Raw genomic sequence first — 18,944 nt, 5'->3', positions numbered from 1 at the left:
TCCAACAATTAGCGTTCCAGCGCTCATCAGTTTCCCCCTTCAGATATTTGATCAGAAGTAATGGACGTCGCTGTCACAAACTGGTTCCTGCTGTGCTGTCTGAGCGTTTCTCTGGCGGCTGATTGGGACACTACCGATACTCACCTTGAGGATGCAATCGATTACAAGGATCCCTGTAAAGCTGGTACCGTGCGTTTTTACATCCTATTCATTTGCTTTGGGTATACGATTGATCTGTTTTGATCCAATAAGAAAAGTCCTGATCACTGACTGATAGATCGATAAGATAACGGCGAATTAAAATTCTAATTTAGCTCAGATGTTGAGACCGAAGGAAGTCCAGGATTAAATGTAAATTTAAATACCTCGTTAAGGTTGAAGTAGTACAATGCAAATTTTATATACAAGCAGCATTCTATATAAAGCTTACATTACAACCTATATTTTGTCGCTTATAGAAAATGTAGATCCTTGAGAAATCTATCAAATAAATATACAATATTCACCTCTAAAATTTGGAGTGAAAAAAAAACATGTAAAGTAGTATAAAAGTTGACGTCATTATCCTAGTATCTTGACAGAAAAATATAAATATGTAAAGGAACACGCTCCTACGCTGTGAATGTTACCTTTAGATTATTGCTGGGGAAAAAAGAAAATATTTGAATTGAACTAAGGTGAAGTAGATCTATTCTCCATATATAGATTATGTGATGCACTTCACGGAGCACCTGTGCTGGGTGAAACTGTAAAATCAGGAGACGCTTCTATGAGTTTCTACTCTTACCACATTTTAAAAAGGATGTTGGACCACATACAGTTTTCTTCTTTAGTTTAGTTTAAAGTAAAGCAGTTATACTGTAGCTGTGAATCATGCTTATTCAGCCAAACTCAGCTGACTTGTGAAGTGGCAACACATGGTCAAGTGCAAAAGTACAAAAGCATATGCTGCTAAATACCATTACAATTACCATTAAGAGACAGAAGGGTTTATTTAATCAAGTAATACCTTGTTATTCTAGTATTTGCATCAAGAGGCATGCTGTTGTTTTCTTTGGTTTTAGTTGAAATGACTGAGTTTAGATAATCTACTCTTACTATTGGGTTTAGCTATTACACATTAGTAGAGTATATTTGCTTTGCCATGTATGGCTTTATGCATGTTTAAAGCTAATTTCACTCGAGGGGGGTGACTTGATCTGCTTTGAAATAGAAACAGGAAATTACTCATGTTGTGTTTGTAAAAGATTTGCAGAAAAGACATGGATACATTTTTAAATCATGCATCATCAATTAAGAGTTATTGTAAACATAAATTCATTAGCATGCAGTTGAGTCTATTAGATTAGATTAATCAAGCCTTTGTACCAAACCCTTAACAGGTTAATATGAATATGTCTTCTTTTCCATCATCTGACATGGCAAACAATTTACTTTCGTAATCAGGGGCCTCCTGCAGGTTGGGTTTCCTTTTTCTCTTGTGACTTTGGGAACTTTCAAAACACACCACTCCTCCACTCTGAGGCAGTTGCCTGGAGACTGGAGGTCACTGAGGCCATGCCAGCACAGTCCTTGGCTAGAGAAATCCCTCTGGCCGCAGGGCATGGAGTACACACTGCAGGGGTGACAGTCATTTACAGTCACCCTTTGCATGAGTGAGTTGACTTCAAAGGCTGACATAGGGCCCGCTCCGTCCTCTCATTTGTACTCTTAAAGGTTGTTCCATCACATCGCTGAAGGCGGTACTTAAAGGAACTGACTCTGGCAAATTGCTCTGCTTTTATAGTATGGTGGTTAAATTTGAGGCCAAATGTTAATCCCTTAGAGAGGGAAAGCATGGATCTAATGTGTGTGCATTTGTGTCAACTTGAAGTTTTGGAAGCTTTGTTTTTAAGCTTGAATGTATGTTTTATTTCCCCTCTCTATTTCACGTAATTTTTCACTCTATTTCGCTATAAATCTGACAAACAAAAGATTCTAAATTCTTGAATGGTATCTTATTGAGAAATTAAGGGTTTTCCAACCATTCAGTATTCTGTCACAGACAATCATTCCTGCTTCTGAAATAAGATAAACCTTTACTAGTCCCACGGTGGGGAAATTCACACAAATTCAAATTGTTTTACAACAACCATCAGCGCTTGTTGTTACGGTATACAGTGATATTCAGAGGCCATTTAGTAGCTAAATTGCTGCTTATCTGCACCTTAAACTTTCTGTGCTGCAAGGACTTCTGCAGTAATGCAGCGCTTGTTTGAAACAGCAACAATGCAAGGCAGTGATCAGTGACAAATAATCTTGGATAATTATCATAAAAATCTGTGTGTTGTATGATGCAGAAGTGAAGTTTGAAAGAGGATTGTTGATGTTTACTAAGTTTTTGTGACAAAATCATTGTGCATATTTGCATGGACATCCGCACTTGGCAGTTTATGTCACTGTAGAAAGAAAAAAAAGTAAGAGGTTAACATTATTATCATGTTGTCAGATATGTGCAACATATCTATCTTTGCAAGTCAAAGGCCCAATCCAGTCCCACCTCTTGCCCCCAACCACTTAGCCCTTTCTGTCCATTTTACACAGTTATGCCATGGGTAAGGATGTCCCGATGCTGTTTGGGATAAAGGTTTAGGCCAAAGTGATAGGGCTCTACAGATAGGCTTCTGCACACTCAAGGTAAACATCCGGCCATTGGCAATACGAAGGGATTAAAAAGCTTAAAAAAACATATCTACATCCTAATTTTGGTGTAAGAAGTTATGAGAGATCTTAATAGTTCATGTTTGTGTTGCATCTCTGCATGTAAAAGCAATCAGCGACAACTGATGATGTATTGGCTTCTAAAGGTTTGCCCCTTTTAGTACAAAATAACTTACTTTCAAGGGGACATTTAAAATGAACACATGAGGGTAACACTAAGAAATGGGAACAGGCGTCAATGTCCAACCATTCAAGAGAGGAAATTTCAGCAAAAATAAAAAGTAAGCTCTAAGGTTTAACTCTGCAATCTCTATATGAATAAAGAACAAACCCTTTCCAGTTAACATTAATATTCTAATACCTTTCAAATTATGATTATGTGTAAATTTAAGATACGTGTGAAAATATCACAGCGTTCTTACTGATCAGGGCACTTCAACAGTGTTATAGTCGTCCAGAGGCCATTTATAAAGTCTCTGTTTACAGACTCATCTGATCTGTTCTTTGTGATAAAGTTGCTATTCAGCAGTTCTCAAGATGCAGCTCAGCACAGGATGGTCACGGTCCTGTGATGTATTCAGTTAACATCTTTAATCGATAATAGCAGTACAGTCGGTTTCAATTTAAGCGTGCAGGCAATATTCAAGGTTATAAATGAACAGATAAGAATTCTGTATAGAAGTCACGTATTTGCTACACACTTACATTCATGGTTCTTTCATGTCATGCTGTTCCAATGACAGACTTAGCAAGGAATGCACAAGACATATACCAGATTCTTTGATTGTCCTCAGATTAGTGAATAAGAGTTACCATCTGTCTCAAATGTACTGGCGAGAAACATTGCTGGTTAATGAAGTTCAGAATGAAAACAACGCTAAAAAATAAACTTCAAACAACCTGCCTGAAAACAGGCCCGCTGGAAAAAAAAAAGAGAAAGAAGCAGAATTTATAACCCTTTGTAAAAAGATGTTGGTAATCTTACTGTAAGAAACTGGGATCCAAAATACAACAATAGTTCCGTACTGTTCAAATTATGATAAAGACTTGATGTTCGTTTATTTATTCTAATACAGTGAGATCATTTACTATGTAGGCTGCAAACACACTAAAGCCTATTCTGATTGGATGCATATACAGTAGTATGCACTAGTCTTGTGGAAATCATTCAACAAATGTTTTCCGGCATCATATATTTAGTCTTTGGATATTGTGGTTGTTAGTCTTCATTTAAAAAAAGGGATGTAATAAAATGTCATTCATTTTAGTATAACTGCTGCTTGCCTGTGTGTTCAACTGTCTGCACAGCTGCCTTTCTGGGAGACATTGCTCTGGATGAAGAAGACCTTCGCATATTCAAAAAGTCCCACAGCAATGATGAAGCACAAAACACAGACCGCACAAACTCAGGTGTCGAAGCAGAAACAAAAGCTTACTGATCTATGAATACAGGAATTCTAACCGAGTACGTTCACTTGAAAGATTATGGATTGAATTTCTTACCTGCACTTTTCAGCTAACAGTTCCACTTCCAATGAAGACATCAAGACACCTGCAGATAATCAGAGTCTGCATCGCCAAAGAAGAGCAGCCACCTCCAGGCCTGAACGAGTGTGGCCGGACGGCATCATCCCGTATGTGATCAGCGGGAATTTCAGTGGTGAGTTTTGAAAGAAGTCTTCCAACTGATTTTTGAAGAGATTCAGCTTAGAAAACCTAAAATCATCAAACTCTAATTCAACGTTTCTACTCAGGCAGTCAGCGAGCCATTTTCCGTCAAGCAATGCGTCACTGGGAGAAACACACTTGCGTGACATTCATAGAGAGGACAACTGAAGAGAGCTACATTGTTTTCACTTATAGGCCTTGTGGGTGAGTCAAGAGCACATTTACCACTTTCAACAAAGTTTAAAAATTCATATATTCTTAAAAGAACTCATAGGTCAGAGAAATGCCATCTTTTCAACTAAGATTAAGGGCCAAAACCACTGCTTTTGTATGTTTTGAATATGTTGGATTACTTATGTTGGAGAAGCGACCGTTGTTGTCCAACGATCGGGGAAGGGTTTTAAGACTCTTTCCAAACAGTTGTGAGTCCATCATTCTGCAGTGAGAATGATTATTCACAAGTGGTGAATATTCAAGACGAACATCTTCCCTGGTGTGGAGGTCCCTGAAAGTCCACCCCAAAGCCAGGCTGTGTAAAGCCCAGAGAAACTGCAAAAACCCAAATCTCAGTTTGCATGTTAAATAGTGAAGTTCAGTACAATCACAAAAAGAAAGCCTCTTCCCTCTAAAAAGAACATGGCAGCACAGTTTAGGTTTGAAAAGTAGCGTCTGAACAAACTACAAAACTTCTGGAACAATGTCCTTTCAACGGACAAGACCAAAGTGGAGATGTTTGACCATAATGCAAAGTAAAAAATCAAAAAAAGGATATGTTTGTGAACATGTTGCTACCCCGCAGGTGTTGCTCCTATGTGGGGAGGAGAGGTGGAGGTCCTCAGGCCATCTCGATTGGGAAGAACTGTGATAAGTTCGGCATTGTGGTTCATGAACTCGGGCACGTGATCGGCTTCTGGCACGAACACACACGACCAGACCGTGATGACCATGTAAGCATCGTCAGAGACAACATCCAACCAGGTACTGTTTCTGCAGGTGCGTCTATGTGAATACATCCGTTTGTTAAGTGATACTCTAGATGTTTCTCCACTGTACACCAAAAGGACAGGAGTATAACTTTCTGAAGATGGAACCGGACGAGGTTGACTCTCTGGGAGAGATGTACGACTTTGGCAGCATCATGCATTATGCAAGGAACACATTTTCCAGGTTGGCATATGATGCTTTCTTGTGCTTCACAGTTTTGTATCCCCCTAAAGTTAGCATTGTGTGAAGGTTTTTGTCACTGTTGTTATCAGGCTTTGGGTTTTCTGAGCATGCACACTGTCTTTTCAGCACAATAACAAGCAATTACACAGCTCCACTGTGGCACCTATTAGTAAATGGTGGTTCACTCTGTTTTCTGGAGCCTACCTCAAACTTACTTTGCTTCTGACAACCTGCATCAGGGAAAAAACTGGTTATCTATACAGTATTTAATGAGGCATGAGGTTCTGTCATGGTCTTTGTCCCTTTATTCAGCATTCCTTCATTGGAAGCTTGCAGGGATTTGATCTTTTATTGTTACAGAAATGATTTCACCCTCGTCCTTTCTATTTCTGTCTCGTGCATGTTGTTGCCCCCTTACTTTTCTCTGTGCTTTGGTTTTTTACCCCCATAAGTGCTTCACATGTCTGGGTCATGGAGCTGAGCCAAGCTAAATAAAGGCCTGGCAGTTCAGGCTTTGTTAAACAATTTGGGCTAGAGTGGCCTTTTTCTCTGGCATTCAGGAGCAGGCTCCACTGAGCCGGCTGGCACCGGCGAAAGGCCCCATTCAGAGCGCTCTGTTTGCACATGCCAGTCATTCATGGGTTCATCACCATGGGAACTGCGCGAGTGTGGGAGCTTTGAACCCAGTGAGAGATTATCACAATCAATATAAGTATCAAAGAGTTGAACAGGAGGTATTTTCTGGAAAAAAATCTTCCTAACCCTAACCCTCCTATCAGTCTTTTCATGTCAAAATCTGATTCTTATGTACATGTATAGTTAGAAATTATAGGACATTATTTCTCATCAGGCTTTTTGTGTAGTTGACTTTTGACTATTAGGTTCTTTGGGTTTTCTGAACAGAAGCATCTTCTTAGACACAATCTTGCCCCGTTATGATGTCAACGGAGCCAGACCATCTATTGGACAGAGGACAAGGCTTAGCAAGGGGGACATTGCACAAGCCCGCAAACTCTACAAGTGTGCAAGTAAGACGTACAAAGGATAACATCAAATTATCCAAATAAGATTTTTTCAGTACTCTCGTCTCGACTTTTTAAATGTGCATAAACATCCCATCAAAACAAATGTTCAAAAACTGTTCAAAAGAGCTTTTCTTCACAAGAGTTTAATTTCTGCCATCTGTTTCAGCCCTGCTGATGTTTTGGTGTGTGATTCTGTGACAGGGTGTGGGGACAGCCTGCAGGAGAGCACTGGAAACTTCTCTTCTCCTGGTTTCCCCTACGGTTATTCAGCATATTCTCATTGTGTTTGGAGGATTTCTGTCACCCCTGGAGAAAAGGTGACAAAATATCAAACCGGGGCAGTGAATCAAATTTATGAAAGTCAGTCCCTTCTTGCGTATATTTTCTATAAATAAACAACAAAAAGAAAACATGAAATTAGCATTATATACACAGTCCAGTCCAGATATTTTGTTGCATTTAATTACATGTACAAGGACAAATAATGTGCAGATGTGGGGCTGAAAAAGCCATTAGTGTGATTGAGTCATTCGCAAATATTTCCAAAGAATTAACTGTGTTGCTGTCAACAAAACTCTTGTGAATCTTACAAATCTTGTTACGACCCTGATACCCTCCACTTTATCTTTTCTGCATATCAGATCATCCTTAATTTCACCTCCATGGACCTCTTCAGGAGTAATTTGTGCTGGTACGACCACGTGGAGGTCCGAGACGGATTCTGGAGAAAAGCTCTTCTGAAAGGTCCATTTTATACTAATGTTATATACTCAGCAGTTTGCACCGTGAAGTAAACACTGACAGGGAATGTTTTCATCTTGTGATGTTCCTCGGCAGGCCGTTTTTGTGGGGACACACTTCCAGATCCAATTATTTCAACTGACAGTCAACTCTGGATTGAATTCAGAAGCAGCAGCAGTTGGGTGGGCAAAGGCTTTTCCGCTAATTACGAAGGTACAACACTGACTACATGATATTAATGCGCACTCTGTGTTCGCTGCATTTTCATCTTTATTTTATACTTTAAACCACTTTACAAATCACTTTACAAAAAGAAACTTTGAAAGGATTCTGTGTAAGATTGTGTAAGAAAAAATGAGAGAGCGCAGTGATTGGAAAATCACTTAAACTCTACTGAATATCAAATAGTACAAAACACAATATCAAATGTTGAAATTGAGTAATTCAAGTTTTTTTTTTTTAAATACATATGTATACTTATTTTGAGCTGGTGGTAGCACCATCACCTAATAGCAAGAGGGTTCCAGGTTCAAGTCCAGCTGGGGCCTTTCTGTGTGGAGTTTGCATGTTCTCCCCATGTATGCGTGGGTTCTATTCCAGGTACTCCAGCTTCCTCCCACTGTCCAAAAACATACATGTCAGGTTAATTGGTGTCTCTAAAATTGTCCTTAGAAGTGAGTGTGTGTGGCTGTTTGTCTCTGTGTGGCCCTGTGATGGACTGGCAATCTGTCCAGGGTGTACCTCGCCTCTTGCCTAATGACCGCTGGGATAGGCTCCAAACCCCCCCATGACCCGACCAATGGATTAAGCGGGTATAGAAGATGGATGGATATACTTATTTTGAAGTGGACGCATGCAACACATTTTTGTAAAAGATGAGACTGGTTAATTAAGGAATGTAAAACTTGCTTGATTCTTACAGACCAGTAATCAGAGGTTTTAGAGCAAAAAGTGCTGCCATCCAGATTAACACTAAACCACAATAAATGAGCCTGGGTGCTGAACTAGCCTGTAAGGAGTCCAGACCTGTCATCTACTAGAAAGATTTGGTGTACTGTGAAACTACAAATACAACAAAGGAGTCCCTTTTCTCTTTTTTTAAAGTAAGAATTTTGTTGATAAATTATTTTCAAATCTTTGCTTTCTGTTTAAATATATATTTAACACACAGCATGAGATCCTTTTTTGAAACAGTGTTGTTGAAAAGTCTAAATGAACCAAATTGCCATTAATATCACTTTTCACCCCCTGTGCAGCCATGTGTGGGGGAGAGGTGAAACGGGACAGCGGCCAGATCCAGTCCCCCAATTATCCTGATGACTACCAGTCCAGCAAAATGTGTGTGTGGAAGATCACAGTAGCAGAGGGCTTTGATGTAGGCATCTCCTTTCAATCATTTGAGGTAAAGTAAAATGTTTTATGTTATGGTGAGGTTAATAGAAATAGTGGAATGTGGTTTTAAAGCTTGCTACTGCATTTGACTGAAGTGTTGTAAAAAAGACGTGCAGAATGTTTTGTCTTGCTCTATTTCACATCTTTGGTTGCTGCAAACAGGCACTAAAATCACTGTTCAATGTCAATGACCCTCTAAAAGAGTAGTAAAAGGCCAGAGGAGGCTGAATAAAGCATAACAGACTGAGCATGTCAGACTACAACATCTACTGTTGTACTCACTCTCTGTTAGTTGTCATAATTTTCCACTCTATGACTGCAGATTGAGAGACATGACAGCTGTGCCTATGACTTCGTGGAAGTGAGGGACGGCAGTTCAGAGAGCAGTCCACTGCTCGGCCGTTTCTGTGGCTACGATAAACCGGATGACATCAAAAGCAGCTCCAACCAGCTCTGGCTCAAGTTTGTATCTGATGGATCGGTCAACAAAGCTGGGTTTGCAGCCAGCTTTTTTAAAGGTAAGAAAGTCATTTCAGTGACAGCAATGAGAAGGACAGAGTGATTCAATTTGTTTGGCAAGGAAAATAAAGAGCTTTCTTTGGTTAGAGATGGATGAGTGTTCTAGACCTGACAACGGGCACTGCGAGCAGCGTTGTCTGAACACGCTGGGCAGCTACAGATGCGCCTGCGACCCTGGATATGAGCTGGCAGCTGACAGACGCAGCTGTGAGAGTGAGTGTAGAGTATGCCCATATCAACATGGCAGTGTCTGCAGCCTGCCGCCACACTCATGCAGTGTACTCTTTTCATCACAGCATATAATGTATTCTATGCCCCTTTTTTTTTTTTAGGCCATCACAGTTCTGCTTCATCCTGTTGACATTTAGGTAAACAAAAATATGACCAAAAAACAAAAATTTATTGAAATTTAAAGTTACTCACAGAATCTATATCTTCCTTATCAGTCTAAAAACATTTTGAGAGAGACGTTGAGTATCCCTTACTTAGTTAAAAGATTACCAGGAATGCCTTAATTTGACCACAAGAGGGCAGTGCTCTACTTCTCCAACATCTCTGCCACAACAGAAGCGTCAACTTTTTTTTTTTTAAATTTTGTTTATTCCATAGTAGAATTTTGTGATCTGCATTTTTAATGTATATATGTAATATATGACATTTTAATGTCATATATTACACATTTATTTAGTTTTTTAAATATATTTCTTTGATTTCTGACATTATTTTGAGAACGAACGTCTAAAACATGTTTGTCTTTTCTCACTCTGAAAGGTTAACAGATAATTGAGAAGAATTTAATCAGGTGTGACTTTTCCAACTTAAACAACATTCACCTTTTTCACCTACCAGCAGCTGCCTGTGGCGGCTTTATCACCAGTCTGAACGGCTCCCTCACCACCCCCGGCTGGCCTAAAGAATACCCACACAACAAGAACTGCGTGTGGCAGCTGGTGGCTCCCATTCAGTATCGCATCACCCTGGTGTTTGACGGGTTTGAAACCGAAGGCAACGACGTAAGTTTTACGTGGTCTGTTAGTTATGTGACTGTGTTCTGTCCTTACTAATAGGATGTGTTTTTGTGTTTCACGTCAGGTGTGCAAATATGACTATGTGGAGGTGCGCAGTGGGTTGAGCTCTGATTCAAAGCTTCATGGGAAGTTCTGTGGGGCTGAGAAACCTGATGTCATCACCTCCCTTCACAACAACATGAGGATTGAGTTTAAGTCGGACAACACAGTGTCTAAGAGGGGCTTCAAGGCTCACTTCTTCTCTGGTAAGTGATTGATTAGTTTAGGAGGAGTCGGTGTAAACATGCAGAACTTACACAGTGTGAAACATCATAGCAGAATAACAGCATGCAGCTGTTTTCAGCTTCTGCTACGAGAAGATGGACAACATTAATTAAAGATTTCTGCAGTGATAAACATTTAGTTCATTAACATCTGACAATGTTTTCCTCTGTCTTTTTTCAAATCATTGTAATTCAAAAGTGTATTCCTGATTCTTCAGTCATTGTTCTTAAACTATCAGTATCATCGTGTATATTTTATTATAAATATTCAATAGCAACTATACATCGAACTTCTGAAATAACATTGTTTCTTAAACAGTCAAGTTCTAACAGATTTGTGTTCTTTCATTTAGAAATACCCATAACCAATTCATTGATTAATCTTCTTTTTGTTGCACTCATATCAGAAGTTATAAGTTGTGATTTTTCTCACCTGAATATATATGACACCTTTTAACAATAATGTGAATCTGGGCTTGGAATGTAACTCAATAAGTCATGTTGTGACGTATTTTTCCACGCGCAAGACAAGTTAAACTAAAGCCCATCGAACACCTCCACAGATATAGACGAGTGCTCCAAAGCTAATGGAGGCTGCCATCATGAATGTGTAAACACCTTCGGGAGCTACAGCTGTCAATGTCGCAGTGGCTTCATGCTGCATGACAATAAACACGACTGCAAGGAAGGTACAGTATGTCCACTGCTGCCCACTCACTTCTGGGATTTAGAGAGTCAACTCTCCCTTTAGATTAAACATTCAGATACCCTTTGACACTACTAGTTTCTAAAGTTGTTGTGTGTGTACTGACAAAGAAGGAACTATACCCAACTAAAAAAAAACCTTTGTGTGAAGGTAATTTTGCAAGTAGAAAGCTTTGATTTTGCTTTAGTTTTTCCTGATTTTCAATGGATGTCTATTCACGGGAAATTCTCCCAGATGAAAACTATTTCTGAAATGGAAGAAATCATGTGATGTCATCCTTTTCCCCTGACATGTTGGGGTTTTTTTTCAGCTGGCTGTGATCATGTTGTAAACAGTGTGTCCGGCACAATCAGCAGCCCCAACTGGCCTGACAAATATCCCAGTAAGAAGGCATGCACCTGGTCTCTGTCCACGACCCCAGGCCATCGAATCAAACTCGTATGTCATGACCCAGACTAAAAGCTGCATAACCTTTTGACAGGATACATATATATTTTAACTACACTCTAAATAACTTACAGGTTTTTAATGAGGTTGACATGGAAGCTCATCTGGAGTGCGCTTATGACCACCTGGAGATCTTTGATGGGAGAAATGTTCGTGCTCCAACCCTGGGGCGCTTTTGTGGCACCAAGAAGCCATCTCCAGTCATCTCCAGTGGCAACAGAATCTTCCTGCGCTTTTTCTCCGACAACTCGGTGCAGAAAAGAGGGTTTGAGGCCTCGTACAGAGCAGGTGGGCAAAGAAACCATAAAGCTACTGATGCACTCAGAGGAAGCCCAAAATAGGAGCAAAATGGCATATTGTAGAAAGTATAAAATCCCCAAAATGTGTCATTTTGTTTTCTGTTGTTCGTATAAAGCTGCATTCTTTTCTTACTTTTATGAGCTCCTCCTTTTGACCCTCTAATTTTGTGGTTGTGAATTCCCAGAATGTGGAGGAAGCCTTAAAGCTGAGGTCAAGACAAAAGATCTTTACTCACATGCACAGTTTGGAGATAACAACTACCCTGGAGGCTCCGACTGCCTGTGGGTGGTCACTGCTGAGAAGGGTTACGGAGTGGAAATGATCTTTCAAGTGTTTGAGATCGAGGAGGAGGCAGACTGTGGCTATGATTACGTGGAGTTATACGACGGCTCTGACATCAAGTCTCCAAGACTGGGACGATACTGTGGATCTGGGGTAGGACTTTTAAAACTGTGGATAGTGTGCAGTAAACTTTTCTTAAAATGATACTGAAAACTGCCTTTCTGTTTGTCTGTCTCTTTTCCTTCAGGCTCCAGAGGAGGTCTACTCAGCTGGAGACGCCATTGTTTTAAAATTTCACTCAGATGACAGCATCAGTAAAAAAGGCTTTCATGCACGCTACACAAGCACAAAGTTTCAGGACACATTACACACAAGCAAGTGACTCTCTAAACTTAAACGGAGACTCAAGTTCTTACATATGGTTAGTCACACCCATTTCCAGGCGAGGAATAAATGCATGGGTTGACACCACAAATGCCAACCCACATACTTTACATTTACATTTGTCAGACAGAGTAAAACCATGCAGAGAAATCCCAACTTTACTTGTCCTCGCACATAACTGTATTTGTTAAACAAAGTAGTGTGAATTATTCAAGTAGATTCAGTCACACCACCTGTAATGAGCTGATTGCAAGTAAGTACTGTGTTAAGATATAAAATGTATATATTGAGTTATAGTTTGCTGTGATTTTTAATCATATTTTTTTGGTGCCATCAGAAGCTGAAAGATGGATCACTTCTAATGAATGTCATGCAGTTTGATGTATCAACTGAGAAATACACAGATAATTATGGACAACTTGCACAAAAGCTTGTTGTTCCTTGACTCATAAACGGTCCGTTATTGTACAGTGTTACTGATTTGGTTTTGGTTTGTCTTGGATTTATTTTGAGTTTACGTGCGGTGAGGTAACACCATCTATTGTTTGGACATACTGGTCCGGTTGAGTAGTCTATTCTTTTCAGGAGCCTTCCCAACTATGTGAAGTGACGTAGCAGCAATTGAGCAGCAGCCATGATAAGAGCAGTGCTTGTTCTTCTTTTATCTAAGGAAAGTAGCTCCAACGATTCCTTTAAGATCTCCTTTAGCATAGGATACACAGGCCCATCCTTTATGAAAGGAAGAAGATTGTTTCATCCCACAAGACCTTGCAACCACAACTTTCATAGCGACGCTTGGTTATTTTTTATGCCTCCATACTAACTGTGATTCAGGTGGATAATTATGAGAACAGTAGAATGAGTGTGAGCAGCCTGCAACAACACAATAACTGCTTTAAAAATGTTTTTTCCTTCCCTTTAAATTTCTAACCTTAATTAAAAAAAAGTCATATTCTTTGTTATCTCTAATACAATATATATGACATAACGTTTGTGTGAAAATGTTATGATATTGCATTAGACTAAAAATGTCTAAAGCACCTTTTGTAGAATATTTATTGAACAGTTGGACCCCTTGTCACAGGATCTGAGATATATAAAGCCACAGAGGAAGGGCCTCTTTCTCCCACGAGTCATTGAGACGTTTTTAGCTTGAGTCACTCCCTCTGATCAGCGTGCTGGTGATCTTTCTAAAGATAATCTAATAAGCAAATCAATATTAGACCAGGTTTCAAGGATTACTCTTCAGCTCCATTCTCTCATCTAAATATGGACACTTCTGGCACAAAGTAATCCAATATGAAGACAAATAAATGCTATACCAATAGTTATTTTATTGTTTTTTTTAAATTCACAGCTTGATAATGAATAGCATTAGCACTACGTTCATTTATGTTAATATTTTCACTGCAAATTGTGTATGTAGAAATGATCTCATAGGCTGTAACAGTAAACCATGGCCAAATCTCAAACTGCACACTCACTGGTTGAGTTCCCATTGCTGTTTTTGATTTGCATAGAAAAGATGGTAATTAGAAAAGGTGAAAAGAAACAGTAACTTGGGATTAGGCCCATGATACCTTCTGGTTGTGGTTACAGGTTCAACAGATCATGTTTCTTAACCTACCCAGCTGTACTATCAATCCATTTTCTATACCCGCTTAATCCAACTCAGGGTTGCGGTGCTGCTGGAGCCTATCCCAGCTGTCATTGGGCGAGTACTTCCCTGGACAGATTGCCAGTCCATCACAGGATTGACAAACAACCATTCATTCTCACACTCACTCCGAGTCAATTTAGAACCACCAATTTAGAACCTAACATACATGTTTTTGGGCGGTGGGAGTAAGCTGGACGTGCTGGGGTGACGGTGCTCCTGGTGGTTGAAAGAAAACAATTTTCCTTGTCAATGTTACAGACATTTTTATAAATGTGTTGCAATAACTGGAAAATCCAGAAAAATCCTGAATATGTAAAATGATGACTATTTATATTGTATTTCTACACAATAATGAATGCCATACATACATCAGGTTTTGAATCAACTTGAATGAACATGATTGTAAATTCCTCTATCATAAGAAGTACAACGATTTTAAAACTAACAATTCATTCTCATGAAAAGACAATTAAACCTGAGTTTCTTTTACACTCAGAAAACAAAATTATATATCCTCCGTGGTCTTTGGATGGACCACATCATTAGATTATCAAAACATCTACAAACAAAGCATGATGGCCATATCAAATCATTCTATACGTCACATTAGTGGTGGTCTCTCCCAAAGAAGTGGCTGCTCCTGTCTGAGATGCCTTATTTGTAGTCCAGACTTCTCTTCATTTACTTCTGCATCAGCACAAGACACTTTTACATGATTTGTGCTTCATAGATAGTGTGGCATGCCTCTAACAAAGAATGAGCCGATGCCTCATAGTCTGTCATATTTACCATCAAGCTGACCAATCAGAGCAGAACCACTTTCAGTAGACCATCAAAATCTGATTATGAACCTGTAAATGTTGATAATATGGGCTCCTTAATTTCATCACAGTCGGGTGACCACGCATGCTTCACTGAAGCACAGCTTCAGCAGATGCAATATACAAACTCAATTATGTGTTAACTATGACACATGATGATGACAGATTGGATGCATAAATCTACTATACATTGTGCTTTAGACATATACAAATCTGCTGTCTGTACAATAGAAATTATAGTTTTCTTCTTCTCTCTTTTTCTATTTTCTATTTTTTTTGTAATTTCAAGTTTGTTTGGTAACTATTGACTTTCATTCCTCCCTTTGTGATCTTTATATCTTTGGTAGGAAAACTTTGAGAGGTTCATTTTCGTGCACTTTATCCAGGAAGCCCAGGTTGAAGTAAGGGTATAGAGTCTCTGTGAATGTCTCCCTGAAGGTGTAGAGGTGTGTCATGCTCTCTGCATTGTAAAAGGACACCAGACCCCTCTTGTAGTCCAGATACACACCAATTCTGGCCAGCTGCTCCTCCAGAGACAGAACGGTTGGAGGGGAAGTACCGGCCATGTACTGAATCCCATAAGAGAGGGAGAGAGTCCAGAAGCCGTTTGCTGGGAGGGCTTTGATCACTCCCTTTCTGGGCACTGACTCCCGGGCCACCCCCACAGTCCAGACTGTGCTGCTGTAGACTTCAATCTCCCAGTAGTGGCGGCCATGAGTGAAGCCCTGACTACCAAGCAATGACAGGGCAGCGTTGAACCTGTTGGGGTTGTCCTGTACAGTGTGGTTAAAGGTCTGGTAGCGGACACAGGTAAGGGAGGAGGTCAGGCTGAGCCAAGGGTTGGCTGTACTGGAGTTAAATGTAATGGCTGCAGGAACTGAAAAGAGGGAGATTCTTTGATAAAACATGTTCATGTTTACTAAATATATGTTCGTGTCTGTGCAGTTCAAGTAATTTTGGAACCAAAGCATTAAAATCAAGTACCTGGATAAATGCTTCCCTTCATGGATTTCCATACTCTGTACTGCAGAGGCCCTGCAAAGCGACCCTCACACAGACTGGGTGGTGTAAACACAGGTTTCTCGAACTTCAGCGAAGGCCTGCCAACAAAAACACAGACCAAAAATGAGAGAGAACAAAAACGGAGCCATTCAAGGATACGCTGGTCAGACCATTCTCACACTCACCTCTGGAGCAAGACTTTGATGCTCTAGAATGAGAATAAACAGGAAAAGAGACAAGGACACTCGTAATTAGTTTTGTTGTATTTGAAAGAAGAGCAGTCTTTTTCCACATTACATCAACATCTGAGCTCATGCATTCCCTCCCTGTGGGATCTCCCTGTGGCTGGGGGAAAGTCCCACAGCCTAGCCAGAGAGAGTATGGCCCAGTGCCTGAACTAAACTCCTTACTCTTCAGATGAAAGTGAGATTACTGGCCTTCATCCTGTCTGAGCTCACCAAGAGGAAGAGTCTTTTGTTAAGGGCGAATAATCATTAGTGATGATGTAACCATATGTTTAACTTCATGAAAAACATACATACTGACAAGACCAATATTTTAATATCCTCCATGAAGACATGAACATATTGATGGAACCTGATAACCGTGTTGCCACAGAAATGCAGTCCTACTACGAGTGGAAAAACAAATATTTTCACTCTGAATTCTGCTTCCTCTGTTTTCATTGTAATGAAAATAGTAGAAAGAAAGAAATGCTTCCAAAATTCATAGCTCAGCGTTTTTTGCTTTAATCATCCCCATAGCTGATTCATCATGCTCTTAATAACTTCCAGATGAACTGCATTGTTTCATGTGTGAGCTGAACTTACCCGAAGAAGAGTAAACGGATCTTGCTCTTTCAGTTTGTCCTCTATCTCGTGGACGGCCCTCTGCAGACGAGAGATCTCCACACACAGCAGGGCCTTGTGCTCATCCAGGCGGATCAGCTCCCTTCGCTCCTCCGTCTTCAGCTTCACCTGCAGCAGCTTCTCCTCCTGGTACAGGAACTGGTGCAGGTCGCTGAACTGGGCCTCAATGCGCTGCTTCAGATCAGCAGTGTGCTCCTGGTTGGGTTGGGGATGATGGACATGAGACACTGGGAACAAACAGCTTTACACTTATCAAACACATTGATGCAGAGATCAGAGAATGGAGGAGGTTTCCTTTCCTCTTTGTATTGGGCTTTAAATGGATCAGAGGTGTGTGCATTACAATACATATCCTGATCTTTTTATCTCACCTTGAGCTTTTTAACCTCATCCTCAGCTTCCCTGTCACACTGCAGAGCAGTGTTGAGCTCAGCTTTTAAGGAATCCATTGAGCTGTTTAAAGATGTCTGCCAGCACAGAAACACATTAGTACACAGTGACTCACTTCAAATAAAGTGACACATCTACTTGTATCTGCTGTTGTGGAGAACGAATAACGGATATTTGTCCGTTGTCTATGATCTGCTGTGCTGCCAAACACAGTTTACAGCAGATGACAAATTATAGATTATGCACAGTGATGGAGTGCTTAAAGCAAAATCTGAATACCTGTTGTGACTTGGATTAGTGAAGAATAATGAAAAATTAACAGAAATTATTTCAACCGATTCCAATTTATCATTTCAACTTTATCACCAGCTAATCCTGAAACATTTCCTGCAGACACTTAAATAAATCTGAATTTACCCTGTACATCTGTTCAGCCTCCTGGACACACACTAAGGAATGATTTCTGTGCTCTTGGGAGACACCACACACCAGACACACCAGCTCCTGGTCCTCCTCACAGTACAACTTCAGTTCCTCCCTGTGTCTGCTGCAGCGGGGGACCGGTGCAGGAACCCTCTCTGTCACCCCAACATCTGCCAGGCAGGCTCCTGTCCCGCTCTCCTCCAGACCATGACAGTAACTCTCCACTATGTTGGCAACAATACGGTTGGGTCTGTAGCTCTGTCCGGGGTACACCTTCCTGCACTGAGGGCAGGAGCCTGTGCCCCCCTGCCCAGGGCCCCTGGGCCCTGCCCAGTAACCCTCAATGCAGCCCAGGCAAAAAGTGTGGTCACAGGGCAAAGACACAGGCTGCTTGAAGAGGTCCAAACAGATGGAGCAGGTCAGATCTCTGCTGATTCTGTTGGCTGAGCTTTTGGCAACTTGTCCAGCTTTGGGAGGCTGTCGCAGCTTTTCCATCGCTATTTGCACTGCAAAGTCTCCTTCTTTAGGTTTCCAACTCTTTTTTTCTTGCTTTATCCCTTTGTTTAGTTTTTCCAAGTTCTGCAGATAAACTGATTGGATTTTCTTCACTTCTTTCTGATTCTTGCTCATTCCTTTGCCTTTGCTGTTTCCCTTTGTTCTGACTACACAGCTGGACCTCTGCGTCCTTCCTTTCCTGCAGTGTGTGGCCGCTCTTTTTGGCCTCCAGTCTTCCTGTTGACTGTGGGGAAATGAAGGGAGTGGCTCAGAAGTAGCCTCAGCCTCCACATCAGATAGCAAGGGGATCTCAGTGCCCCCCTTTTTCCCCTCAGACGTCACATAGTCAGGAAACTGAGGCGGACCATGAATATTCTTTTCTTGGCATGTTTGACTTGTGAACTGTACAGAAAGTCCTGCCTCGTTAAACTCTTAATCTGCTGTAGAGTAGCTGCAGAAAAGTGTCAGTTTAATGTGACTGTGTGAGGAAATGTGTGTCCTTGCTTTGGTGTGCTTCAGACAGTAAGAGCAGCAACAAATCTGTGAGTAGTAACAGATAAAAGATTAACTACTACTTTTTATGGCGGTGCTGTTCACCCAGTTAGCCAAGTGTAAACAAGATCATTAACAGATTTACACAGAAAGAGAAGACGTTCTGCAGA

At 40.6% G+C, this 18,944-nt stretch overlaps 2 protein-coding genes across 3 annotated transcripts; one reads left to right on the top strand and one right to left on the bottom strand.

The window, feature by feature from the left end:
* Positions 1-60: 60 nt before the first annotated feature.
* LOC140276589 (bone morphogenetic protein 1-like) lies at positions 61-13,844 on the top strand. Of its 2 annotated transcripts, none has more exons than XM_072371345.1 (20): positions 61-184; positions 4,009-4,110; positions 4,217-4,360; positions 4,455-4,572; positions 5,168-5,346; positions 5,430-5,535; positions 6,439-6,563; positions 6,762-6,877; positions 7,202-7,304; positions 7,398-7,514; positions 8,558-8,703; positions 9,016-9,211; positions 9,300-9,425; positions 10,065-10,225; positions 10,305-10,485; positions 11,067-11,192; positions 11,520-11,647; positions 11,731-11,944; positions 12,141-12,391; positions 12,486-13,844. In XM_072371345.1, exons 1-20 carry the CDS (start codon positions 61-63, stop codon positions 12,618-12,620), a joined length of 2,898 nt encoding a protein of 965 aa, XP_072227446.1. In that variant the 3' UTR covers positions 12,621-13,844. The 2 variants fall into 2 exon arrangements, with proteins under 2 accessions (XP_072227446.1, XP_072227445.1); XM_072371344.1 differs by having other exon boundaries at positions 10,062-10,225.
* Positions 13,845-14,509: 665 nt separating this feature from the next.
* Positions 14,510-18,527, bottom strand: trim69 (tripartite motif containing 69). The gene is made up of 6 exons (XM_072371349.1): positions 17,782-18,527; positions 17,346-17,441; positions 16,936-17,169; positions 16,291-16,313; positions 16,088-16,203; positions 14,510-15,980 (listed from the first exon to the last, which is right to left on the bottom strand). The coding sequence occupies exons 1-6, from the start codon at positions 18,415-18,417 to the stop codon at positions 15,436-15,438; spliced, it is 1,650 nt and encodes a 549-aa protein (XP_072227450.1). The 5' UTR covers positions 18,418-18,527; the 3' UTR covers positions 14,510-15,435.
* Between the last annotated feature and the right edge of the window lie 417 nt (positions 18,528-18,944).

This window comes from Leuresthes tenuis, unplaced genomic scaffold (assembly GCF_036924035.1).
Source record: "Leuresthes tenuis unplaced genomic scaffold, fLeuTen1.0.hap1 SCAF_19, whole genome shotgun sequence".
NCBI classification, from domain to species: Eukaryota; Metazoa; Chordata; class Actinopteri; order Atheriniformes; family Atherinopsidae; genus Leuresthes; species Leuresthes tenuis.
This window is presented reverse-complemented; position numbering and strand designations above follow the sequence as displayed.

Coding starts and splice junctions, on each gene's coding strand:
- trim69 (XM_072371349.1), bottom strand. CDS start 18,417: ATGAGCAAGAATCAGAAAGAAGTGAAGAAAATCCAATCAGTTTATCTG. Junction 16,314..16,935: donor ATCCGTTTACTCTTCTTCGG/GTAAGTTCAGCT, acceptor TTCTCATTCTAG/AGCATCAAAGTCTTGCTCCA. Junction 15,981..16,087: donor GAAGGGAAGCATTTATCCAG/GTACTTGATTTT, acceptor CCCTCTTTTCAG/TTCCTGCAGCCATTACATTT.
- LOC140276589 (XM_072371344.1), top strand. CDS start 61: ATGGACGTCGCTGTCACAAACTGGTTCCTGCTGTGCTGTCTGAGCGTT. Junction 6,878..7,201: donor CTGTCACCCCTGGAGAAAAG/GTGACAAAATAT, acceptor TCTGCATATCAG/ATCATCCTTAATTTCACCTC. Junction 11,193..11,519: donor TAAACACGACTGCAAGGAAG/GTACAGTATGTC, acceptor GTTTTTTTTCAG/CTGGCTGTGATCATGTTGTA.